The 27,280-nt window shown below is 45.1% G+C and overlaps 2 protein-coding genes across 5 annotated transcripts in view; one reads left to right on the forward strand and one right to left on the reverse strand.

The window, feature by feature from the left end:
- LOC119436685 (eEF1A lysine and N-terminal methyltransferase homolog) overlaps window positions 1-1,331 on the reverse strand; it is a 56,519-nt gene extending 55,188 nt beyond the window's left edge. Inside the window, exons 1-3 of one of the 2 annotated variants that reach the window (XM_049659656.1) lie at window positions 844-1,331; window positions 509-737; window positions 102-304 (exon numbers count right to left, since the gene is read on the reverse strand). In XM_049659656.1, coding sequence (XP_049515613.1) covers window positions 102-304; window positions 509-737; window positions 844-935 — 524 coding nt within the window. In that variant the 5' untranslated portion in view covers window positions 936-1,331. The remainder of the gene's footprint in view (window positions 1-101; window positions 305-508; window positions 738-843) is intronic. The other variant, XM_049659662.1, reaches the window with a different exon arrangement.
- Window positions 1,332-1,544: 213 nt separating this feature from the next.
- LOC119436686 (protein ROP-like) overlaps window positions 1,545-27,280 on the forward strand; it is an 80,260-nt gene continuing 54,524 nt past the window's right edge. For all 3 annotated transcript variants that reach the window (XM_037703649.2, XM_049659669.1, XM_037703650.2), the window contains exons 1-8: window positions 1,545-1,681; window positions 2,507-2,638; window positions 2,847-2,923; window positions 6,893-6,971; window positions 7,066-7,169; window positions 9,216-9,364; window positions 12,785-12,869; window positions 25,456-25,694. In XM_037703649.2, the coding sequence (XP_037559577.1) occupies window positions 1,654-1,681; window positions 2,507-2,638; window positions 2,847-2,923; window positions 6,893-6,971; window positions 7,066-7,169; window positions 9,216-9,364; window positions 12,785-12,869; window positions 25,456-25,694 (893 nt within the window). In that variant the 5' untranslated portion in view covers window positions 1,545-1,653. The remainder of the gene's footprint in view (window positions 1,682-2,506; window positions 2,639-2,846; window positions 2,924-6,892; window positions 6,972-7,065; window positions 7,170-9,215; window positions 9,365-12,784; window positions 12,870-25,455; window positions 25,695-27,280) is intronic.

Here is a 27,280-nt window from a genome sequence, read left to right on the forward strand (position 1 = left end):
AATACAGAAAATTTACTGCACGAGTGTACAAAATGCTAGAGGTGACCACAATAAAACAGTAAATCCATGAAAGCTGGAAATAAAAGCAAAGAACCTCTTACTCTGAGGAAAACCACTTGAGCAATGCTTGCAAGACGTGAGTCTGTAACAGTGATATGCACAAAAACCGACCTCCAACTCTTAAAACCCTGGACACTTCTTTAAGCACTGCATATAGTTTTGTAGTATCATCACTGTCCGGAGTCAGTGCATCCACTGTTCCTTTGTCCAATACTACACTGAATTCCTCGTCTTTGAATTGCATCTGAAAAGCAAACAAACCCGAAAAAAAAAAAAAAAGTTAACAAGGAGTTAACAAAGTTAACCTGACGAATTGGCAAATAAAATTAAGAGAAAAAAAAAAGGAAAAGAGGCGACAGAATTACAACAGCACAGCTAGGGTGCTGCTCGCACGCCAGTTCAGCCTGGTCTACTGTCATGTGGATCCAACTAAGCAAAACGGACAAACCTGGGTAGCATCCATTTGGAGAAACTGCATCTGAGGTCGCGCCTCGACATACTTTTCTTTCATTTGCCGGATGACCACGTCGCTTATATCAATGCTGATGATGTTTCTGTAACCAGTGTCATAAAGGTCTGCGCTCAAAGCCGAGTTGCCGCAGCCGACTATCAAGATCTTGTCAGTCGATTTTAAGTACTTGCATATTGTGCCTGCAAGCTGCCAGAACTCTCCATACCTAATAAACAGTAGAAGGTTATTTTATGGAAGAAAATAGAAACGTAAACATTAGCCACGTGCAATTCCAACAATGCACACTAGACGCAAGCGAAGACAACATTCACCATTCAAAAGCCGCTTTTCCTCGTTTCTGGAAGAACTCGTTCCAGTATTGCCCACTGGCGAATTCGGATGAATGTTTTGGCAAAAGATTCATGATTAACGTTCATTCGCAGAGCATGAGTCAATTCACCTTTACGCGGCTAACGCCGTGTAAACCGAAGCTATACAATAAAGAACCAACTTTGCCGAAGCTGCGTGAGTGCTGCGGGTCTGGTAGGCACAGAGCACACAGAGCACGGACGGGACAGCTACATTGGCTACATGTGCACATGTTGCTGCCGTATTAAATGTTTAGTTGACCAAGCGCGGAACCCCCGCAGACTGTTGCTACAATGTATCACGGCAGGATTGTACAACATTTCCTCGGTCATAAATGCAGTTCACACTATTAGATAGTCAGCTAAGCGTTACCTAAGCTTCACTTCAGGCAAAATAGTTAGCAGTACAGCTTTACGTTTGAACAAACGCCGCCCAACCAAGCTTATTTTCTCTTCAAAGTTCAACTACTTTTAAGCACACTACGACGCTGCGTACCCTACCGACAAACAAGGAAAACGAATGGTTAGAAATACTATTAAAACTTTTGCTTTTCTCATGTTCGAGTTACGTGATTTGTCCCGTCAAAACATATTGGGACTATTATTTTCAATTGTTGTAAAATAATTTGATCCATTTGATTTCAAAAGAGCAAGCTAGCTACTACCGGCGCACTAGCGCACCGGCCACCCCGCGTTCTGATTCGCTGGCGTCGGAAGCTTGCTTGACGCAGATGTGTGACGCATTATTGACGATACGACGAGTAGGGCACTGTAATGGCACTGAAGAGTGTCGTCGGCTTGAGTAAGTAAGCTTTACTTTCCAGTTCAAGAAATTATGGTTGACTGGGTGGCCTATGTGTCTCATTTAAGTGTCGCTATCATACGGTAGTTCTGCGTAATGTGGCTGAGCGTGAAGTTTGTGAAGCGCCTGCATGAGAAACTGCCTAAGGAGTTCACGCCCATCTTGGCTGTGTTACATCTTTGACGGACGCCCACATAAAAGTGTGATTGCCGACTTACTGTTTACATTTAAGGCTAGTGGAGTTTTATCGGATCAACTTTGGCAAGCGTACACTGCACTGTTTAGCTCATCGGGACTTTACTGGAGTAGTTTCGTGATCGGAAACGATAGTATAGTTAGTTTCGCCGTGCTGCTGGGGTGTGTTCGCGTTTAAAAGCGGAGCTTCGATGTGGTTCATCTGAATTTTCAGCTTGATCGGCGCCAGCTAACCGAAATTTGCAAATAAAAAATAAAAAGGCACTGTTGTGAGGTTTAATGGTCATTACATTGCATTGCACCATTCCTCCTTATTGTCTCGCCTGTTTATAATCACATCGGCCAACGCGTTTGCCCGCTGCTCAGCGCGAAGCTGGCTTTGTAAGGCATTTTTCAATCTGAAAGTTGCTTGTATTGTCGGCGTTGTCGCCTGTTAAACTTAGCGTGTCGTGTGCTTGTGAAAATCAGTAGCGGTCATTTGCTAGTCAGCTCATGGCATATAGTTTGCTGCCTTCACTAGAAAGTAGTTGAAGAGATAATGAAACTTGCTTTAAGACGAAAGTCGCTCTTCTTTGGTAAAGCTTTTGTTGGCACTTTTACATGATTATTGGTGTGTTGTCCGTCTTTCAGAAATCACGAACGATGTTATCCGCACGGTCAAGAAAAAGGGAGAATGGAAGGTTCTTGTGGTTGATCAGCTGGGAATGCGGATGATCTCCGCCTGCTGCAAGATGCACGAACTCGCGTCTGAAGGAATTACGAGTGAGTTTTTCTCTTCCGTCTCCATTATTTTAAACGTTCTGGTGCTTCTCATCCAGATATGTATGCAATTGAATGCTTCGCTGCATGATTGATGCTGGCTGCAATTCCCTCATTATATTGCTTCGCGCGAGGTGTTCTACGTACGAGGAAGTGTGAATGGTGCTCAGAGCAAACTAACACCCCCCCCCCCCCTTTTTTTTACATGCAGTTGTTGAAGATCTGAATAAGAAGCGAGAACCTCTGCCAAACATTGAAGCGGTGTATCTTATCGCCCCAACAGAAAAGGTTTGCTCCTGAAAAAAATTTGTGTGTGTGTGCGTGTACGGGTGTACAGTCATAAGAGTCCTAACATCACAGCTATATATATATATATATATATATATATATATATATATATATATATATAGTCAGGGCTCTTGTAACTGTTGCAAATTTAAATGTGTAACAGGTGGAGATATGTCATTGTAAGTGGAGGCAAATTTTGCATATTTGCCTACTGCTGAACAGAGGCATCATCATTATAGCACTCCAAACTCCTAAAAATTTCTGCGTGGCTTGAAGTAGGGTGAAACCCTTGATACTATTGTGTTCTGTGTTGCCCTAGTGTTATGGTTCATGCTGTGGGTTGTGCGATACACATTGACAAGGAGGGAAGGCACGGACGACACATGCATAATTTGTGGCGTTTGTGCTTCTGTGATCCATGAATCAGTACCAACTCACCTAACTTTCAGTTCTGCTGCATATTATGGTTCATGATTTAACTGACCAGAGTGATGACGCAGGAGTGATGGTGTTCAAATGAGAGAGGGAGAGCTATAGAACTTTGTTGGCATCCTGCTACATTTAAATTCTTTGTGCTTGTTATGAATTCAAGCCTGCAAGTGATGAACTCGGGATTGTTGATTGCACATTAAAAGGACACCAAAGGAAAATGTCAAGTCGAGCTTACTTCAAGCTAGATTGAAAAATGGGCTTCTGTAATAGCGATCAAGTTAGTTATTTCTAGCAAGAAAATAACAGGAATAGAGAACCAATGACATCACCTGTTGTGAACTATGTACAGCAATGAGCAGAGTTAGGGTGAGAGCTCTAGTGCGTGGCCATGCTCCGCAGAGCGCCAGTGTGGCCGTGCATTGAAGCAAACCTGCGCAGGTGCAGGAGTGCCTCGAGATGTGGCTTCGTTTCGCCTTCTAAATTGTTCGGGTATGCCAAAGCTGCACACACTGAATCAAACTTCGCTCGCAGCAGTGTTGCACAAGAATAGTCGTAGCCATGAAGCCAGCCTTGTGTTTGCACGTCACACGTAAACGACCGGCGGATGCCTCACTCTGAGTGAAATGAACTGCATTTTGCCTTGAGGGGAAAGGATTTAATGGCGTTCATGAACAGCCGGAAATGACGAGATGGGCCAAATTGTTTTTCTACAATGGGAAAGTTTACCGACACCTGTGCAGTTCATGAAGGCTCAAGTTGGTGAACCCACTGCCCTTTTAAATGCTGTACACAAACGTAAAGCTGGCTTCACTGCTATGGCAATATGCTACTGAACATCGAATTATCTTCAATTTAACCCGGGCTGGCGAGCCCAGAAACTAAAGCAGACGACACGAGGCCACGCCTTCAGACAACACTGCACCTGTTAAAAGTTTGCTTCGATATGCGGCCAAGCTAGCTGCACTGGTGCGTCATGCAGTGTTGCCACACGCTCGTGTGTTCACCCTAACTCTGCTCATCGCTGTTCCCCTACTGTGATGTTAGCACTGGCTGATTCACCGAGAGCACCATAGACGGAGATCATGTGGGGATTACATGAACTCATCTATTTTGGTGCAGGAGCTTCAAATTGAGGAGCAGCCACGGGACTTTCGGTGGCAGTTTTCTACTCAACTAAGGGACATATTGGCACACAGAAAACGATGATAAACTTCTCTACTAATAGTTTATCAATCTAGCTTGATTAATGTTTTCCTTTAGTGTACCATTAAAGGCATACTGACATGGTATTTTTTACTCTTCATTTCTTGCTCTTAGTGAAGGTCTGAGACCCCTAAACCCTAGAAAAAATACTGGCCAGCCTCAGAGTTAAATAACTTAATGTGGTAGCTTTTCTACAGACAGTTTTGGTTTCATTTCTACTGTGTCATGATGTCTTGACACAGGAGGTGGTCACATGGGAGCAGGGCATTGTGACGTTTTGACCCTCACTCCAACTTGCTCGGTCGTCTGCCATGCTGCTACATCGGGCCTCACAATGAGTAGCAGCATAGGTGACCAAGCGAGCAAAAGCGAATGTCAAACTGTCTCAGTATCCAGGGCCCCTGAAACACTTTTACAGCGTAAGCTGTTATGGGCTCATTCCAATAGCCGTTTCGGGTCGCAATAATGCCGCCGCCGGCGTCCGCCGCATAACCGCTATCGCCGGAAACACGAAAAAAGTACCCGATTCCCGCCGGGATCGAACCCGTGCCCGCTGTGTGGGAGCCGGATACTCTACCACTGAGCCACGTAAGCGCTTGCTATCGGGCCGCGGAAAATGCCCTATAAGGCAAACGCAGGGGGAGACGACTTAAGCCTCCGTCAGTATGGTGGCGCCTTCTAGGTAAGATGCCTGCAAACGCAATGTCCGCAGGCGCAGGCGACGATATGCGATTCAGACAAGGCGCACAATCAACGCGCTCGCGAGCCTCCACCAGTATGGGGCGCCATCTAGTTAAGGTGCCTGCAAACACTGCGTGCCCGACATGTAAGTTGCAGTTGTAAGGCTTGATCGGGCTCAGCAGACTGCTGTGCAGAGAGCATTACAAGCCGTAGCTCGCCGTCGACGCCAGGCGGACAGTTCAGATCGTTCTCGTCACAACGAGGCAAATGGACTGCCGCGAAGACCCTGTTGTGCGTGGTGTCCTAATTGGAGCTACTCTTGAGCCGCTCCACCAGCTTACGCTGTGACTGTGCTGCGTGTGCCGCACAGGCCTGTGACTTTTTGAACATACTTAGAAAACATTGCTCATCTGTCGCAGAGGCTGCTGTAAAACATCTCGGCCAAATATTAGTGCACTGCGTGCAGCAGAGAATTTACGATCTACTGTCAAACACAGCGAAAAATTGCCTGCTCTCACTTCCGCAATGTCGTCATGCGGCTTCATCAAAAGAAGCTGGTCCACCAACACTATTGACGGATTTTGTGATCGCAAGAGCATTCTCAATCATACATAATTTCTAATTTTGAGTTAAATAAATGAAAAAGATCTGTCTGCGATCTCAAAAAGACAGGAAATCATTTCATGCACTGAGCGTAGCTGTGTCTGCTGCGCATGGCCTTCAAGATGGCAGTGGCATGCTGTGTAGCGTAGTCTATAGCAGTGGCCACAGGTTGATGCGACGAGCCCTTTCGTTGCTGCAGCACTCAGCTTTTGGCCAGGGCTTGGCTGTCTTGGCTTCTCCGCTGTGTAGCTTCCAGCATGATAGCGTAGACGAAAGGAGTGAGAAAGCCGAGTATCGGTGTGATGACTTGTAGTTGAAGGATTCGAAAATTTTTTGTGGCATGAAATTCGGGAGGTGACGTCCTTTAATAACGAGGCCATTCTGTGATTATTTAGAAAAGTGTCTCAGTGCACCCTTAAGTTAAGTTCTGGAGTTTTATGTGCCAAAACCATAACCTGATTACAAGGCACGCTATAGTAGGGGACTCGGGATTAATTTTGACCACCTGTGGTTCTTTAACATGCGCCTAAATTTAAGTAAAAGAGCATTTTTGCATTTTGCCCCCATCTAAATGTGGCTGCTGTTGCCGCGATTGAACCCGCGACCTCTAGCTCAGCTGCTGAGCTAGAGTAATCAATGGCAACAAAAGTTTGTTCAATAAAAAATAAACTGTGTAATTGATTGTACAGATGGAAGCTGACTGCCCATGGTAGCTTATGAAAATGCATATACCATGCTGCATTTAGTGTCGACTCTGAAGTAGCCAATATTGTTGCACCTGGTGAGGTCAAGTGTATAGCCTCTGGAATGGTGCTTTGTATTAAGACAAAAAAAAAAAAATTCAGGTGAGCTGAAGTCAATTAAGTTTTCAGATGTATGATGCTTACACTGCATATATCATTCACACTCTGCCTGAGTAGGGAGGACCTGTTGGTTAATAATTTCTAGCGGGCAAAACATGTTCTGACATAATTTTGTTCGTCATTTTTCATTTTTGTCTATGACTGTTGATACTGGTGCTTATGTGGCAATGTTTTCTTTACATTTCAGTCAGTTCGTGCCTTGATGTCGGACTTCCAAACACCAGCCCGACACATGTACCGGTGTGCACACATTTTCTTCACAGAAAGTGAGTGTTTTTTAAGCCTCTGGTGGCACAATTGCACGACACTTTTAGATTCATTTTATATCTTGACCGTATTGCTGTGTGATTTTTGTTTCAGAATGCCCAGATGACCTGTTCACAGATATATGCAAATCACCTATGGCAAAAGTAATAAAGACTTTGAAAGAAGTCAACATTGCTTTTCTGCCATACGAAAGTCAGGTGGGTGCTTTGGTGCTCTTTGTCCAGTGCTGTGTGTAGTTGAGTTTCATCTGTGTAACAAAGTATGCTTGGACTCAAAATTATACTGTCACTCTGTAGTGCCTCTTCTGCACCTTGTTGTCGTATTCAGATACAAACAAATGAACTTGTGGCACACAGCAGCTAGACATAATAATTTTTAAATTTTCTACCCCAGCAGCAACCACGGCTATAACGCATCAACTGCTGAGGTACACTTCTGCTAAAGTTAATCCTAGTGAGGCCTCTCATATATCTTTTATTGTACAGGTATTCTATTAACCTTTTTATTTCTCATGTGTAGCATATGATGCACTATATTCTCATCTGAAAAATTGTTTAGAAGCTTTAATTTAAAGGGACTGTGCAATGAGGCAATGAAAAAAAAAATGTAGCTGAAAGTATTAGCTTGTACCCTTAAATTTGGTCTTCACTGGCACCAAACATTAAGAATGTGTCGAGTTATGACTATGGCTGACCACTGGGCATTACAGCGCTAACTCTACAACACCTAGACGCTGTAATACATGTCACATGACAGTGCAAGGTTTGTCACGTACACCCTTATTCTAGTCTTGGAAGTAGTATATGTAAATGGTATCCTGTGGAATTGTTGGCAGTTACATTGCATTTGATGTGATGTGACAGATGTCACAACTATTGAATATCACTCTACTTTAGTCATGACTGTATGCTGGTGCTGGGTCCTGCTGGCTTTTTCATGTTTATTTTGCTTGGTCGCTCTCTTCAATCATTTACTAGGTCTCTTGTCCAAGCTAAAATGTACCATAGTTTTTTAACTGTTGGCACCAACACAAAATTCTCTGCACTTCCTGGTCGCAGCTGTGGTTGCTTGTGGTCAAGGTGTACTGTGTGCTGTACAGTAATTTGGCACTGGTGCTCAAGACAGTGTTTGAGATGCTGCTCGAGACCAAGCAGACAATGCTGCAATACACAGGGGCTTGCACATTCTTCATGTGATTGCTCTCCATCGGCTGATGTCAGCTGCAGTGTAGGCAATCTGGCCTAGTTTGTGGAACATTATCGAGGCTGTATCAGCTCACTACTCTAGTGTATCTAGTGTATGATAGCTTTGTGTTTTTAATTATTTTACCTTTATTTTATTTCTTTCTGCTACACATGTCTTATACCCTATGCCTTGGCATCCAGACTGGATAGTGGCAGTATCCTGGAAATAAACAAATGATACTTATGCAATAGAGCTCACATGGAGTGCCTAGAGCAACAGGCAAAAAGAACATTGAGGAATTAGGCTCATTGTTCTCTGGTTAGTAACCATTATACCAGCGAAAAAGCTGGGAAGTTGAAAATAGTATTTTTAGTTCCAATAAAAAAATTTAATATGCTCTCTAATCAACATGTGGCTGAGGACCTGGATGCCATTTTTTAAAAATCTGACAATGAACAAAAATAAACTCAGGATCATATAATGTTGGGGAGATGCATCCACATCAAGGTCATTTTTTTGTATGCTAAATATTATTTTCTAAACTTGTAACAAACTGAGAATGGACCGTATTGTGTGATACAAGGACACCATTGGCCGCGAGATCGAGTGTAGTTGCCGCTTGGCGGACACTGGCTTAACCCCGGTAGTGTGGATGTCGTGGATTCAGCAACTTGATACTTATGCATCATGTGGTAATGGATTATTAGATGCTACGCACCTGTCTACATTGAATGAGCGTTGGAAGGTTCCACCACCTCGAGATCCCCCTGCTTTCTCAACGTTTTTTCAAAAGTGTAATTTCATTCAGGTCACTACTGCCTTGCTTGTGTTTTCTGCCTCGTGTAGCTTTGGTAACTTTACTCAGTTGCAATGGTAAACATTATTGACGAGGATGAAGGGATTGCCTGCAGTTATCCTTCTTCTGATCGACGAGTTACCATCTCCTGCTGGAGCAATGTACACTTTGGGCTAATTGAAACTTATTCTGTATATTGTAAAGCAAGGGATTCCTCTTTCTCTTAGGTGGTTTATTGTCATTGCAAATGCACTCCTTGCAGGTCTTCTCTCTGGACTCTCCAGAGACATTCCAATTCTACTACAATCCAAACCGCATCAACGAACGCACTTCCAACCTGGAACGCATTGCGGAGCAAGTGGCAACATTGTGTGCAACACTGGGCGAATACCCATCTCTGCGGTACAGGAGGTAAGATTCAGCGTACCAGGCGTTCGCTAAACTATGCTTGTTTAGTTTTTTTTTTTTTTTTTTGCTTTAGTGAACTTATTACAGGGAACCATTCTTGAGCACACATTCAAAACTATGCTTGTTTAGTTTTTTTTTTTTTTTGCTTTAATGAACTTATTACAGGGATACATTCTTCAGCACACATTCAAAAGTTGCACAACATAAAAATAAAATTCTGGGAGGTCCATGTAACCTTCAGCAGCTACACGTCACAGCTGTTAGGCAGCAGATGCTGTGATGACGTATAGGTGACTGTAGTACTTTGGCATATAGTATGTGGTTATTTATGGGCCTCTTAATGAGTCCTTCCGTCGCACTGGAAAGAAACTTGCCTGAATGCTGGTGAAATTCACTGTGGGGCAGAAACCTGAAGCTTTGCTCGTCTTTGCTGTGACACTTGAGGGTGGCAACATCTGGAAGTGTGTTCTACCGTCACCAGTGGTGCACCAGGGGTGAGGAAGCCAGTGGCGCCACTTCCCCTTGCCACAAGACGTTGCGCGGGGCAAGGGTGAGAGCAGGTGGCAAGTAGCGTTTTCTGTTGTAGATGGCCCAGGTGACGCACAGTGCTGACACCAAATGGGGCGTTTACAGCTCACCCCTACACTTTTTACAATTCTATCGTAAAATGCCCAATTTTTAGAGCTTTTTTTACGATTGCCATATTGACACTAATAGTTTTACAATGTTTTATTTCTGTCCAGTTTTGAGTAAAACCAATTTCAGTAGAAGTATAGTCTGCAACCGATTTTTCAGAGCCTGAATTTTTTCGTACCTGCTTGGTTATTCTGACCTACCCGCTGCGGTGCCACCCGCTCATAAAAATATAGTGAACACAAAATGAGCGCAGAATACATGCGACCATCTAAGAAAGCATGTGTTATTGAAGCGGCTGTGATGGCTCAAAGGCTTGTTGTGTTGCGAGAAACATCCAAGGCCAGCCATATGTCATGATTGCTGCACTTGAATGACGATGAAATACAAACACTCATTTTCTAGAGTTTCAAGGTTGCCCATATGTAGCCTTGGGATGTAAATGTTATGAGTGGTACTCGAAACACTGAAATACCCCACAAAGCCCAAGCGCCATTTGATATCAAGCAAAATTAAAACAACTTGATCACCTTTATTTTGTGTCAATGGAGAGTACATTCATATTTAAAAAAATATGAAATGTTGTTAAAAAAATTAATTTTTCTTTTTTGAGCTGTGCACAAATGAAAATTCACTTGTATGTCACAAACACTGTTTGGCTTCGCGTTAACTTTTTCATGCTTGAATTATCATTTGGAGGTTTCAAGTTCGGCACATCAAAAATGATACTTTGGGCTTTGTGGGGTTATTCAAACATAAGTGCTTGACAGTAATTGCCTTGGACAATCAAATTATGTAGTGAATGCCTTTCTCTTTCGTCTTTTCGTAAACTTGTGGGGGGGGGGTGAATAGGAAGGGACAGAGGGGGCTCCAAAATTAATAAAGCATATTTATCTTTTGCATAGTGGATAATACCACTTAAAAGCATTTGGAGATAAAAGTGGGCTCTACTGGGCGGTATGTAAGCAAGCAGCATGTTGGAAGTCACCACTACTTGTGTGCTTAAAGCGGTGAAAACAAATATGATTAGATGCACATTAGAAAGTAAGGTTAGTTTTTTACTAATGTAAGGCTTAAATGACCACTGATTTCTCTTAAACTGGGAACTGAATTCTTCTGAGTAACACCTGGGACTGCTGGTGTCGAGACGCGCGGACCTGTAATCATGTGGCTATTTTCATATGTCGTGCATTTTCTTTCCTAACGCGGAAAAAAAAAAATTACCCGAGACATAGCACACTGAAAACTGAATCGGGTGTTTAAGACACAATTATTACTTTTCTATCCAAATTTGTGCCCTCAATTCAGTCATTAAAAATGTTATTAATTAATCTCATCTAATTATCAATAGTTCAGTTATGAAAAAAAAAATCCTCCTGGTGCGGTGCGTCACTGCTGACAGAACATTCTTGGTTGTGTTCTCGTATTTCTATATTTTATTTTAAGAGCCTGGCTGATGTTAGCTGGGACACCCTGTATAACTCCACAGTGCTAGACAAAGTGTTAATGATTCAGAGACATTGTATTTTTTTTTTCTTTTTAAACTTGCTTCAACATGCTGGAATTAGTGGGATGTCTTTCAAATAACGTATCCTTGACAAAAATTTTAAAAGGTCCTAATATGAACAGAGATATAAAGATCGCAATGTTTACTTTCCCCAATCCCCTAAAACTCGTTCGTTTCCCTCTTTGAGGCAGCGTTGATTGCAATGTCCTGCCTACCACTCCTTTCTCTCTCTCTCTCTTTTCTTTTTATTTCTTCTTTTTGTGGTGTGCTTATGGTAACATTTTGAGATTGATGTCTGGATGAGAGAGGTACAAAGGCCTGAGAGTTACAAAGGGGCGTTGATTGGACGGGCAGGATATGTTAACTGCGACATCCCCATTTCCTAGAAGACCTGGAAGGGTGTGCATGTGTGCGCAAGATTTTGCTTGCAAGTACTGGTTACAGTCTCCCAGTGGCTGGCGCCTATGGACTGTCGCATTGGCTGTAACCTCATTGCTGACGTGCCATAAGGCAGAAAAAGGAGCGGGGGCCTTAAAAAGCCACAGGAGAGAGCAAGCTATCTATATTGTGTGAGATTGTAGGCTCCCTGTGGTAGTATAATAATTTGGCTTGCATGTTCACAGCACCATTGTCTTCAGATAAGGAATGTTTTCTTGCCATGGTCAGAAACGATTTTCAGGGCCCCTTGATGTCGAGTAAACTGAGAGAAGTCTGAATTCACTATGAAGCAGTGTGGTGCTCAGTTCGCTTACTGCAGGTTAGCTCAAAAGAAAAGCAGTAAGTGTCATTTACAATGACTTACTGTATCATATCAAAAACGCTCCCTGCAGTAGCTAGTAGTAGCAGTAGAAAATGCCTTCACACAGAAAAGAGCTTGTCGAAACAGGCAAGTGCTTCTGAATAAGATGGGGTGGGCTGAAATGTAAATTTGAAACCGCGGTGTTCTTTCTACAATGCATGCTTCGTAAGTTTTATGTCGTTGTACAACTCAGTCATGAGTGGAATGTTCAGAAATGCTGAGAGCAGCAAACTCTACCAATTGAATGACGAAAAGTGTTTAATTTGTGTTTCAAAGATTGAATATTCATGTAATCCTAGTAGAAATCAATTAACATAATTATACTTGGTATTCCTTTGAGACATCTGTGTATTGCTTCACCTAAAACTGCCATTTTTGTGTGTTTGCATGTGCCTGTGTGACCACTACATTAGCAGGAGATCTGGCTCATTGCATTGGACGTACTTTCAGTGTAAATTTTAGTATTGGTTGCTTCATTTTTCAGTGATTTTGATCACAACGTGGACCTGGCACAGATGTTGTATCAAAGACTGGATGCATACAAGGCAGATGAACCGACCATGGGAGAAGTAAGTGGTTTCTATTTCGTGCAGGAAATGCAAACTGGTCCTGATATTGACATCACAGAATTAAGCTTTCGAGGTTAGCTCTGTTATTTTAGTATCGAGATGTCGACTAGTAACTCAAGTCCGCATCTCAAGTTGTGTTTTTGTTCAATAGTTTGTTAGCTTTCAGAACTAAGATTTGGATTACTTTCATATCCACTGGCAACAGCTGTAAAAAGAAACTGATAGTCTGGGTACTGCTGCACAAGAATACATGGCACTTATTTGTCTGCATCTCTTGCTTTCAAGACATACCTGCTGTTTTTCTATAGTGCTGAGGGGAATTGGGTCGCTTTCAGATACACTGGGCACTGCCTCGAAGTGTGCTGATACACGTACTCATTGAGTGCTGTGCAGTCTCTTGCAAAAAAGTAAAAGGCTTGCCAGCCGTTGATGGCAATGACTGGCTCCTCTTTACTTTTTCTTTTTTTTTTTTTTTCAATAGTGCATGACTTGGCTCAAGGTTATAAAATATGCTGAGTAATAATATCTTTTTGCTTTCCATCTTGCATTAAAGAACAGAACATTTTTATTTGTATCAGTTTTTGGCAAAGCAGGTTTTTGCACAGTTTCACACATGATGCGATCCATGCTGTTATCTCTGAAGTACACGAAGCAGGGCCTTTGCTCAAACAAATTTAGGCTAGTTTTACGATTTTACATATGCTGTATCCAATTTTATGAAGATAAATTCGGTTTTAAAAAAAGTTCTGCTTGGTCTCCAAAACCTTTCGTTGTAAATTTTCTGATGGTGAAAGGATGCCAGACGAGTTTCGAGCAACTTCGAGCAATTCTGTACAGACAATTTCCTGAAGCAGGTTAAATTGGCAATAGCAGAGTTGGCCAAAAGTCGTTGGGATCTAAAAACAATGTGTTGCTTGTCAGTCTTTGCTGTTCCAAGTTTGCTGCTGTTTTGTATGCCGAGTCTAAAGGTAAATCATTCATACTAAAGTGAATATGTATCCCACAAAAGGCATGTGCTCAGGAGAAGCTTTAAAGAAAAAAAAAAATGCATACCATTTCCCCATCAATGTCGTGTCTGCTGGTTTTTTTACAAATTTTGATGTTCACAGACTGGCAGGTATGAAGTTGACACAGGGGCGGGAAACTCCCTATACCTCCCATGGGACGCTCGGTCCCATGCCGATACGCGGTGGCAGCGCCGCTTCCACAACTGGCGGCTGTCGGATATCCTACTGCAAATAATTCACAAACAAAACAATGCCTCCTGTAATTGATGAGGAAACGTCACTGATGAGGTCAGAAGGTAGAGGGAGAGGGCGTGCAGCCGGGAGGAGGAGGGTTGCGGCTGAAGCCCTCCTTTCCCACTTTGCATGCAAGCGGGCTGTGTTCGTGCTCTCTTGCAGGTCTGCTGGCCGTGCGGTGACATTGCCCAAATCACCGAGCAGAACCCGCTGAAGTGTGTCGTGTATAAAGAAACGCTTTCCTCCTACCAGGTTTACCTTGCAAGCTGCTATTCATTTTCTAAACCACTGGAACATTGCTCGTACGCACCAGTGCCAAGCAATTCTAATGAAGAATATTTATATAGCGAACTGCTGTTAATTACCAATATTCACAGTTAATATATTACATTTCGTCATTTCGTGAAAGTAGTCACTTTGAAAGTCCTAACTTGTGGTTACGTTTAGGGCTACACTTCAACTAGTCCACGGATATAGTGGGGGGTAGCATAAAGAAATAACTTCCTGGCACAACATCAATCATTAATTTTGTTCGTGTGTTGTGAAGTGGATCAACTAAAACTAGCCGATTTCTCGGCCAGCCAAAACTCAACACAAGTAAAAGTTGAACTCCATTTTTTTATTCATACATTCAGTACTGGAAAGACTGACCTCCACGCAGTGCGAAAGTGACAATCTAGGGACGCAATTTTTATTCACAACGGAAATTTGTACATAATTAGTGAAAATGGATTCCAGAAGATCCAAACCAATGCGAAAATTATTAACCACCACGGCTGCGTCTTTCTTTTTTTTAACCTTGGCTGTACATGTCGACAAAGAGTGAAGAAAATGTATAGCCCAAAAACACGCACTCAAGCGCTTCATTACAAGTATTTCACCGACAGCAGATGAGCTGCCGTCATGTCATGACGAATGGGTAGAGCAAGACTGCTCCTATGTCAGTCTATTCAGGCTTGTACAGAACTGGTATACTCTTGCAAAATGAATACCTGCTCATAAAACAAAGTGAAGTACTTGTGCTTATCCGTGGTCATTAGGAAACCTGAAAAACTTTGCAGAACTGGAATTCCCGGTGTTCGAACACCACAGAGCCGCGCAACACATGTAATGCCCCGGTTTAGCCATCTTCGTCTAATGCTTGGTCGACCTGGTTTCCTGCGTCGTCCGTTCGTTGCACGCCTGATCAAGCTTCTCTGTCTTATCTTTCCCATCTTCACACTTGCGACGACAACTGAAGCAGACGACCAAGCGCGATCTGGCTTGTGATATCGCTGAGCGAGTGGCAAGGGTGAGCGGAGGCAAGCTCGACGGACGCACGAAGCCAACCACTTCCCGCGCTTCACCCAATTTAAAATTCACAAAAAGAGAAATAAGAATAATAACTTAGGATGTCCGGCAACCGCTAGGAGCGCACATGTTCCTTAAAACCGAAACTAGCTTTACTTTCCGGGGGCTGGTTGACATTCACAGTGTGACGCCATAATGAAATAGCTACATGTTCGTCCGATGTGGTATCACATACCGTATTTACTCGAATCTAGGCCGACTCCGATTCTAAGCCGACCCCCACAAAAGTTCGAAGTCAGAAAAAAAAAAACTTACCTCGAATGTAGGCCGAACGAAAAAGCGAGGACAGCATTCGCAAAATGAAACAGCATTTATTAAATATGAACATGCCGAGCTCATTCTATGTCACCATCGCTGCTAGCCTCGTCGCTATCTTCCTTACTGCTGACATCTTAAAACAGTGCGCTATGTTCAGTACCATCCAGCGCATTAGAGATGCTGCATTTTTGGAAGGAGCGTACGTTGCGGCGCACGCAAAAACCATCTCCCGTGGCCCCCTCCTACGACAGACCCGGCTTGAACGTTTGACGATGCCTCTACGGCTAGCACAACTACTGTATTTACTCGATTCTCACGCTTCCTCGATTGTAACACGCACCCGTTTTCCATGAGGAAAAAGTCCTTTACCAGTACCGCGCACCTCATGCTTTCAAACTGAAATACAACTATCTGTCATTTGGAAAAATAATTTCCTCCCTATGCACTGATGTTGCGATGAATAAAAAAAAAATCGGAGTTTCGCCAGAAAGGCGATGCATCGAATGCGGTAGCAAATTAGTAGACCGCTATTAACAAGCACGGTGTCACGCGCGCTCAAGCAAACATGAACACATCTCGCTCGTTGACCGCGGAAACGAACTGTCAAAACGCTGGAGACGAAGCGCGCCTTCGTGCTAGCATGCCTCTCGCTTCAACGCGGCGAAAACACGGCGCGCGCTCGTCGCAGATTGCTTTCAAGATAGGGCCAAGGCGATCGTATCGCCGGAGCGGATCGTCGCAGATTACGTCCTGCTTCGGTCCACTGAAACCGTTCCGCATTGCTTTGCTGGCGAAAATCCTCTCCTTCTGTATGCGCCAGTCCCGCTCGCAAGTTTCGGATTCTCCGAACGCCCGTGATGCGGCCCGATTTCCGTCCGTCTCCGCACAGATGATCACTTTCCTTTTAAATGCGGCATCATGATGAACTCGGTACTTCATGCTGATAGATAGAGCAGACGCTGAGAACGTGAAGACAGACGGTAGACTATTGCCTAAGCACGTGTACTGCAGCACACGGAGGAAGCTTCCGCATGCTACGGTAGCTAGGCTCGACGCGCGTGCGAGGCGGCCATTCTGAAATGCCGACGGAGATTTAGGGTCGTTTTGAACGTGCGCGTTAGATTCGAGTAAATACAGTATTCGTTTAGAAAGCGGCACTATAGTGGCATCGCCCATTTGTTGCCATTACGATAACGCCACACCGCGCGCCGATGCTGCACCATACCGATACTACCGATACGACGCAGGGCAAAATGGCGACGTCGCTTGTGTACTTCAGTTGGCTACTGGCGCGGCTAGCAGCGGCTGCGATACTGACTTTCTAGATGGCGCTAACTATGCACCATATTTATCAGTTTCAGTTAAAAACTAGCGCGTTTTTTAAAATCCTCGAATCTAAGCCGACCCTGGACTTTCGTATGTGATTATTTGAAAAAAACTATCGGCCTAGATTCGAATAAATATGGTAAGTATGTTTTGTTTTTTGTAAGAAGTTATTTTGCACCTTTAATTTTTTTTGTGTGTGTGGATGCATTTTGTGTGTGGATCGTCTACTGAAAAGTGGTGCTGCTGCTACATGCCCCTGCTAGATGCCCCTGCCACCCCTCCTAAAAAAACTGCAGAGGTAGCGTGGATGAATTTCTATGTTGGACTGAAGATAACTAAACGTCTGCATATTGGATTACAGTCGAATCCACTTATAATGATATTCAAGTGCCACGAAAATTACACTGTTATAACTGATAATTGTTATGACCGGGTTGCATGAAAAAAAAGCGAAATAGGGGTATGGCAGAGCTGTTGTGAGAAAACTAATGGCGGAGAGGCCAGTGCTCCTCCCCACCACCTTTCTCCATCTGGCTGCTGATTATGTTGACTGGAACAGTTTGCTTCCTGCGCACTCTGATCACGTGCGACAAGCCAAGGCTGTCGGTGTTCAAGAATGGCACTGCTATAACTGCTAAGCGGAGTTACGGGCGGCAAGTGACATGCGAGTTCTGCCGAGGCATCGCTATGGTGGCCTCAAAAGGGGCCTTATAAAAAATGGAAGGTTGCTGCGGCAGCCTCTCAGCTTGAGAAATCCAGAAGAAACGCTGGTGCGCGATCGCCAAAAGCATCTCCCCATGTACTTCTCACTGGCTTGCACGAGAAAACCCCATGTCCGTCAGCTTTGCTTGCTTTACGGGAAGCTTGCCAACATCTTTTTCTCGCGAAGGTCCCTCGCGAAAACAAAGCTCCAGAGGGACTGAATCATCTGCAGGGCCTCCTGCGAGGACAACGTTGAGGCAGCCTGGCCTACTGCTTCATCGCTGCCGCCGTCGCCGTCGTTATCTGATGCAAGCACATTCGCAACGATCGCCTCATCGGTTAGAATTTATAGCACTGCGCTTTCCTTTCACCGGCAATGTCATGCATTGCCTATGATCAGCAGGCGGATCAACCATCTTCCGTTTCGGCAGAATTGAATTGAGCAGAATTGAAGGGCCAGCACAATCAGCGCAGTTGGCGTGGTCCATTCGTGTTGTGGAGGGTGGCGCTGCGTAGAGCTATGGGCACAGCCCATTCGTGTTCGGAGGGGTGGAAGTGCAACAGGAGAGAGGTGCGCGAGACTGGCAGTGTGGAGAAGGCTGCAAAACAGCGCGCGGCAGCTCTAATTTCTTTTTTTTTCTTTTTTCATTTCAAGTATTTCGCATTCTATTTTTTTTTTTTTTTTTGGCACAGACACCCAGTAGCGCGAATTCATCATTATAACCGATAATGCTGCATGGGGGCATTGTAGTAAGCAGGTTATTTCACCATAAAAACATACAAAAGTTGACGGTGAAGCAGCTTCTCATTGTTATAACAGATGTACAGTTAAACCTGCTTATAACGAACCTCCATATAACGAATTCCTGGATGTAACGAAGTTTTTCGATTCCCCGCCGTTACTCCATAGAAGCACATGTATTTGAGACCTTTACGTAACGAAGTGGCAGCAGGAGACCCCCTTGATATAACGAATTTTCCCCTCCGACCACCTAGAGATTTCGCCCCAAATTTTGTCATTTTTGCGCGAGCAGCAACCGGAAGCACCTTCTCCGCCGCGATGGAATGCGAAGCGAGCGCACGTGTGCGTGCGTGCGTGTGCGAGGTGGCCCTGCATCCCTCGACCAGGCGATCTTGCCGCCGCGGGCGTGACCTTTCCCCCTCCCTTCATTCAAATCTGATCCTGCCGCTTGCTGCAGCTGGCCTAGCCCCCCAAGCCGGCACTCTCTCCTTTTCCAGCTGATGTTGCCGACGCGCTGGTACACGCTGTGGCACATCAGACTCGATGAGCGCGGACACGCGCTGTCAAACGCTGGCGGCGTGTGGAAGCGCCGCTGGAGAAACGAGCGAAGTGACCTTCATGCTGTTGTCTATCACTTCAACGCAAACTGAGCGCCAAGAACACACAGAACGCAGAAAGCTACGAGCCGCCGACGCACCTACACTGCTAGACTCTGCCCCAACGCAGATCGCTTTCAAGATGCGACCGCGCGCCGTTCCGATATCCCTCCCCCCTCGCTCCCTTGCCGGTGCCTCGAGCTCAACGGAAGAAGGCGCGCTTCCTCCCTGCTTTTCTTGCGCGTGCGAGATTAAGACGCGGTCGTCGGCTCCCCTCGCACGTTTTCACTCGCACATACAGCATACGGCGCGCGGCGACTGCGTTATCGCCCTTGGACTTTAGGGTACGGCCACGCTAGCGGCAAAAACACGCAGCAAAAACGCGTGTCAGAAACGCGCGGCGACGCGTCATGCCGCATGCGGCAAAAGCGGCAGGAATCGGGGGTCTTGCGGCGTGCCGCGCGAAATGGTTTCTGCGGCAAATGGCAAATGTCGCGTGCCACGAGATGAAGAACCAATCAATGAGCGACGAGGGTGACGTAACGGAGCCATCACAGCCGGAATGCCGCCGGTCCGCGCCGGGTTTTCAATCGACGATCGTCGTCTCTCGCATGAAACAACGAGCACTCGCGGTGTTGCTCGCCCGTTCGGAGAGCGCGGGAGATCTTAGCGCGCAGACGCGCGTGCCACGGTGGCCTCGCGGCAAGACGCTGATGCGCGGCAACTTGCCGCTCGCTGCATGACGCGCGCGTTTTTTGGCGCTAGCGTGGCCGTACCCTTATATACGGAATATCTATGAGCCAAAACCAATTTTAGGGCCACAACGCGTCATGGACACCATCTTTATATAGCAAATACGGATCTCAAGGGCCATACTTTTGCTGGCGGAAACCGAAAATACGTCATAGGGGTTGTCGCCCCCGGCACTTTGGGCTGCCAATGCCATCGTCAAGCCACCAAGCCAAGCGACATGAAAAGTCAAAATGTCCGCTAGGGCCGGCACTGCGTGGCAGTTCGCAACGTATGATGCGGGAATGGTCCCACAGTTGCGACGCAACAGCGGGGTTACCAATGCATTGAGTTCTAAGGGAGCTGTGCCAGGACCGGTCGAAAACGACGTAACAGCCGGGAAAATGCAGCCCCCGGGAACGTAACCGCGAGGTTCTACTGTAACACTATACGACGCTACGACGCCATCGTGACGCTCGCTCTTCGTTTCCGATGCCTCGCGCTTGTGCGAAACGACACGCGTCCACGCATCCGGTACCTGGTGTGACATTCCGAGGATAAGTGCTTCGACGAAAACGGAAAACGGGTGCGCGTTACAATTGAGGGCGCGTTAGAATCGAGTAAATATGGTAAACGTTTATTTTTCGAATTTTCGTGCCAAACCTGCGTATAACGAAATCCTCTTTATAACGAAGTTTTTCGGGAATTTGTCAATTTCGTTATATCCAGGTTTAACTGTATTGTCAAATCCGGTATCGTTATGAGTGGGTTCAACTGTATTAGCTTTGCAAAAACCTCACAATTTTTATATTTTCAGTAGCACAAGTTAAAAAAAGCCTACTTTTCTTTCATTGCTGCTGCATTTACATGGAAAAGTAAATGTATGCTAAACACAATAAATTATGAGAGGAGCTTACTCTGAGAATCCTACATTGAAATGCATAGTTTTATCTACGAGATACAACTAAACATGGAAAAAAGATACATGAAATTGAAGAAAAATCGAGCCCCTCAGTTACCTTCTTTCTCATTTATTGCATAGCGAGGCGTCGTGCACTGCGTGACGCCAGAAGTCGACAGGATGTGCCACATCCATCGTCATGACCATGAGTGGTACTGGCTCAGCAGGGTTACATCTTCTACTCATACGTGAATACCCAAGAATGTGGACATGGGAATACTAGTCACCGTAGCTGAATTGGTTGAGTACGCATGCATAATGTGGAGGGTGTGGGTAATGCTTACACTGGCCACTTGTGGCAAGTTGTATTTTCGTCCATTTTCATGTCCCTTTACCTTATTTCTGCACTCCAATTAAAAACAACAAAATAATTTCCCTATGCTTTCCTTAACTTCATTATCTGTTGGCTTCATATGGTTGTGACTAACAAAAATCGGGCCCTTCAGTTATCCTTCTCAAAGTTGAAAGCGTGGCACTTCAGCTCCCTAATAAATTTCTTTGCGAAACTGATTTCATACTTATTGGTAATACTTCGTAGTGATCTGCACAAGAACCACGATGTTGTCGTTCCTATTTTCTTATTATCTCACTATTTTACAATATTTTTAATGACAGAACTGGAATAAACAAGAATACCTCAATGACACCACATACGTGTTGGGAAGAATAGATCATGTCCTGAAGATATGCCAGTATAAGTGCCGTATTAATCTTTTCAATTATGCATTTTGTCCTCTTACTATAGTAGAGTGGAATTCGTATCGTCACTGCACCATCCTCTTTTTTTACACTGCTGCAAGAACATGTGTTGCTATATAACAATTAACTGATCATCTATAATGTATAAAACAATAGTGTTCGTATGCCTCTCTCAATTGCACTTAGTTTTGTACCATATTTATATTGTTCCCCCTTACAATAATGCCCAATTTGAGTGCTGCAGGTATTTCGATAAATAGAGAAATGAATAAATAATAAAAACAGTCGATGCGACTGTTGCTGGTACCTTAGCTTGTAAAATAACTGATCTTTGGAATGAGCCTTTGTAGGCAAAGCCTGAAAGCGGTGCACCATTCTCGTCACCATTCTATGCAAAAACTTGATCTGCTGCCATCTTGCGTTGGCTCTGGCTCCAACGATAGGCTGTTGCTAATGCTGTGAATGCGATATTGGTTTTGTATGCGATTGTAATGTGAAGGCAATTTAGGGACCACTTGGAAAAAATGTGTGCATTAGAATAGAGCAAAAATGGTAATCATTCATTGTGAGCTGTCATTTACTCTTCGAAAGCTGGCGAAGGTAGGCCGAAAATTGACATTTTTGGCAGAAGGTGACAAGACTTCGGCACAGCCAATGCTGCCGCTGCCGCTATTGGGGTCACAATTGGGGTCACCATTGAGGTCAATGAGGGCCGGCAGCGTGCATGTGGAACAGTCAAATTCGAATTATTCGGCGAACACCAATTTCAGGGTTGAAATAACAAGAAAGTTCCGGCCCATAGAAATATAGTAGAACCTCGTTAATGCAATCCCGCTTCATATGATGTCCCGGCACCAACATTTGCAATCGAGAACACAAAAATTGACCATATGTTTCTGGAAAACACGATCTATTTGGCACTGACGTTCAGTACATTGCCAAACTGCGATCGTATGATTGGCTTTCTGGCCGCTAGATCGCAGGTGAACAAGAAAAGGCATGAGGCACGTGTAATCGAGAGCAGTAGGTGTCCACCACTGCAGCTTCACCGCAATACTCGCCGGCCCGTGTCATGTCAGAATGCCGCCACCCACTCATTTTCCTCTTCCAGTATCAGCAAATCTCCTTGTGGGTCATTGTACCTCGCATTCGCAGCTGTCGCTGCCAACGGTATTGCGATAAGCATGTGTGCTGTAGCTCTGTTGGAAGCATACTGTACGCTCTTAAAGGGGCCCTGAACCACTTTTTATCGAAGTGGAGAAAGGCAATTGAAGTGAAGATAGGCTATTTCAGAAATACTTTGCCATAAAAAGTACTTCAATGCGTTCAGCAGAAGCGGACTTATTGGCAATCAAGTACGGCCTCCACTGTGCTCCCGTTCCTTCTTAAATGCCTTGCACTGGGAAGGCTACGGTAGAGTGGGGCAGGGCCACAACACTCCACCTTCGAAATGTCGTTGTGGTGTGCAGTTCAAATTTCATTTTGGATGTTAATGTAGACGTCAAGATTTCCAATTTTGAAGCCTACGATGTGCTAAAGGTAACCAAACGCGGTTGTCCTCAGTGAGCCGCAGTGCGCTTAACCTGGACTCGTGGCGGCACCCTGCGGCGGCCGCGGTGTAGCCGACCGCAGCGACCAATAGCAGCCGTGATGGGATTGTGCTTTATTACAAAATAAAGCACCCAGATAAGAGTGAGGATCATGGCTTCTGTTAAAACGCGACTGTTTCAGAGAAAGGGGGCTTTGCTCCGCTTGCGAGCTCCATGCACCACGTACGACAGCAAAACTTGGCTGAGATGTTCACAGCAGCGTATGCTACCCGTGGAATATGTTATTTCACCAAGCTCGAGGGGTAGTTCAGGGCCCCTTCAATAGGCGATAAGCCAAACGGGCTGCATTTTCCCCCCTTTTCCTGCTGCAGGCGGTGCGAAGCGAGTGTCATGTTTCGCCTTGGGCATCGTAATGCCCACCAGCTCGATTTCGTTTTGGTTTCCTGTGGTCGTCCTAAACACTACAAAATAGAAAAACAACGCAACGACTATCGAAATGCTTTGCATTCGGTATGTCAAGTACAGTTGAGTCTGCCAATATTTTAGTGACTTCGGATTGTACATTTTCCTGGTTAGTACATTTTTCACATGTTTTTTTTTTTTCCCCAAAACGTATGAATGAGGGTCTGCTGTATATGGGTGCTGGCCGGGACCTTCAGTTTGGATTGAATTAACTGGAGTTGAATTAATGGAAATCTATTGTATCAGTGTTATTTATCAGTGAAGGGATAGGGGGGGGGGGGGGGGGCGTCGTACGCTGACATCAACTGCGTACTGCGCGGTTGCGTGTGCCGTATCTTGAAAGCGATCTGTGTTGGGGGCAGAGTGTAGGCAGTGTAGTTGCGTGGGTGGCTCGTAGCTTTGTGCGTGCTGTGTGTTCTCGGCGCTTAGTTTGTGCTGAAGCAATATACAGCACGAAGGTCACATCGCTCGCTGCTGCTGCCGCGCTTCCTCACACCACCATTTTGACAGCGAGTGTCCGTGCTCATTGAGTGTGATGTGTTCATGTTTGCCTGTGCGCACTGACACCATGCTTGTTAATATAGTTAATAAGCAAATCTTTGCAAGTTTATACGGACGATAAAACTACTATCCTTACTTTGTATAGCTGTCTACGAATTTGCTATCGTAATCAATGCTTCGGCTTTCAGCCGACACTGCGACTTTTTATTGCAATAGCAATTATATGGGCACTTCAACCGGATTTCTGCCGTCAGCGTCGCCGTCGCCGTCGCCGTGAGGTTCCCTATAGATAAAATCTTCGCCGCGCGTCGTATTCCCGAGCGGAAGCGTGCGGGGCGCGCGCTATCACGGAGAGCGAACGCACTCAATCTCCCACGCGCAAGCAAGGAAGCGGGAAGCCAGCGCCGGAGGGAGCGGGGGGGGGGGGGGGGGGGGGGCGCACTTCTACTCTGCCAACAACCGCGCTCGTCGCTCGCTCGCACCGTCGCTTATCTCCACACGGCTCTGACCTTTATGCGCCGTGCATTCGCCGCTCAGTTTCCGTTGAAGCGATAGACCGCACGTACCTTCGCCCGTTGCTGCGGCGCATGCGCTTGCTGCCAGCGTTTTGACAGTCGTTGTCTGCAGTCTCAGTGTGATCTATTCATGTTTGTTTGTGCGCGCTCACACCACGCTTGTTCAATCAGTTAGTAATAGTCGGGCCACATTTTCCAACGCACGCTACGCATGCAATGCTGCCCGGGTCGGCAGTGCAGCGCTACAGGTGTGTCCCTTCACACGCGCTGCCCACGGGAAGCGCTTCTCATCAACACCACCGTTTCACACGCGCCTTCTCGTGGTCATCGAGTCTCTTCATGTCGGTCTACTTACGCCGCAGCACACCTGCTTACTTAATCAGCTCATGTTTACTACAATTCATATTGCTACCAAAGCCGCTCACCTTACTTCGTATGACATTGCTGTGTTGCTATCGCATTCATTGCTTCGCCCTTAAGGCGAAACTGTGACATTTTTTTTAAAGCGTAATAATTCAAATAAAATTGTGTGCAGTTCACGACTACTCTTATTTCTCAATTTTTCCTGTTTCTTGGCTCTTGCGTTTTCCGGCTCTATCGTTTGTTTCTTACGGTCCCATGAAAAACGTATCAGCGGGGTTCTACTTACTTGGTTTATTTTGTTATTGCAGTAGAATGGCATTGATGCATTCCCAGTTAAAAGTTCCCATTTAAATGTTCCCAGTTACTACATTGCTTTACCGCCGCCACATGGTCCCAGTGAAGTATCCATTGACTTCTGTGTTCCCAGTGGCTGCCAGTTTGTCTGTGGTCTCATAAAAATACTTAGGAAAAAAAAAAAAGAACAGTGTTCTTCCGCATTGCCCACAGCTGGCTCTGCAACCTGTGAATGAGTACTGCCTTGCATCATTGACAGTGAACCAAACTGTAGTCATTGTACTGTTACTGATGCAGGGACCCGAGAAGATGCGCTCGCAACTGATAATACTTGACCGAGGTTTCGACTGTGTGTCCCCGCTGCTGCACGAGCTGACCTTCCAGGCCATGGCCTACGATTTGCTGCCCATTGAAAACGATGTCTACAAGTTCGAGTCGACTAGTGGAAACGACGTGCGTGAGAAGGAGGTCCTGCTGGACGAGAAGGATGACCTATGGATTGAGCTGCGTCACCAGCACATTGCCGTTGTCTCGCAGTACGTACAACAACGCAGAAGCATGCTTTGCACTGCTACACAGCTGAATGAATTATGTAATTCATTGGATTTGTTGAGTTACGGGTCAGTTAAGTAAATCAACAGAACTGGTAATGTATGTTTATAACTTTGCAGAAGAAGCAAAGAACACTTTTGAATTGGCAGTTGCGTGTCAGTTGCAAAGTGTCTGCTCTGACGTTTTGCCTGAGTAGACATATGAAGCATGTCAAGTTCACTCTGGCGCAATTGATGGTTCAGCTGTGGAGTGGAACCTTAACATTCTCTAGAAGTAGAAAGCTCCTTTGCTTATTCAAGGTAACTGCACTAAATGTTCTGTGACAGTGACTTTACTGATGTTTTGGTCATAGAACTGGCCTTTGTCAGAGCAATACACGTATGCATCAGTGGCAGCTTATATAGGTATCACATTCACGTGTTGTCATTGTAAAAAAAATCAAGCAAAGCTGTTTATGGCTTGTGAATTAATGTATGGTATGGTAAAGACATGTATGCAAACAGTGCAGGTGAAATATAAGAAAGCTTGCGGCAACATTAAGAGCACTTAACACCTGATGAGGGGCAAATAAAGACGCACATTCAGGAAAAGGAGATGAACACAAGCGCTCGTGTTTGCCTCCACTACTGGAGTGTGCGTCTTTTTATACGCTAAATCCTCTCATAAGCTATGCGAGACCAACTAGCCAAACAGTTAATCCTTCGTAATTTCACTACAAACAGTTGCGCATCTTAATGTGTACCCCCCAAAAAAGAGTAAACTCCAAGTATACGCGCACACGCACGCGCCTTTAAAGGGGTGCTTAAGGCAAATATTAAGTTAACGTGGACTGTTAAAATTACCATTCCAGAAACCTCGCCACGATTGTTTAGTTCCATGAAAAGGCTTAGTGGAAAAAGTCACGTCTGAAAGGGTTGCATACCTTTAGCGCAATTCAGATCGCCCGCCCCCGAGCGGTCGAGGGGTGATGTTGCATACGTCATCACCGCCCTGTAATGCCGTAGGTGAGTAAAATGGCGCCCAATGGAAGGCGATACTGTTCTCTGCACAAAATGCAAACGTGCGGCCATGGAGAAACTGAGCCAAGATAGAACGTCTGATTCGCTGCTGCAGCTGCTTTCAGCCAAGTAGCTTGGACCGTTAGGGCATCCCCCGACATCACCTGGACATGGAATTGTCTGCTTCTTGCAGTTTGTGGGAGTTTTGCGACCCAGCAAAACAAGTGCAGCACTGCACGATAATGAAACTACTGAAACGCAAAAGCGTGGGAGGCGCAGAGTCGAATGAAAACAAAACCTTTTGACCGCCCGCTTCATTGTCAAGGGTAACATCAATGAATTTTTTTTCTAAACATCGAATAGAACTGGACAAGTAGCATTTTCTTCCATCTTATAATGTAATGCAATGATCTTTTTATTACAAGAGGTTGAGTAATAGTTGCAGAATTATAATGAGGAGTGCCTATGGGTCATTTGGCTTGTAATTTCCCGGGTGGGTTGCAAATCGTATCCTACATTTACCTCAATTCTGGATTCCTAAAACTTTGTTTGCGATAATACAGTATAGACCA

The sequence above is a fragment of the Dermacentor silvarum genome, chromosome 1 (assembly GCF_013339745.2).
Source record: "Dermacentor silvarum isolate Dsil-2018 chromosome 1, BIME_Dsil_1.4, whole genome shotgun sequence".
Classification (NCBI taxonomy): domain Eukaryota; kingdom Metazoa; phylum Arthropoda; class Arachnida; order Ixodida; family Ixodidae; genus Dermacentor; species Dermacentor silvarum.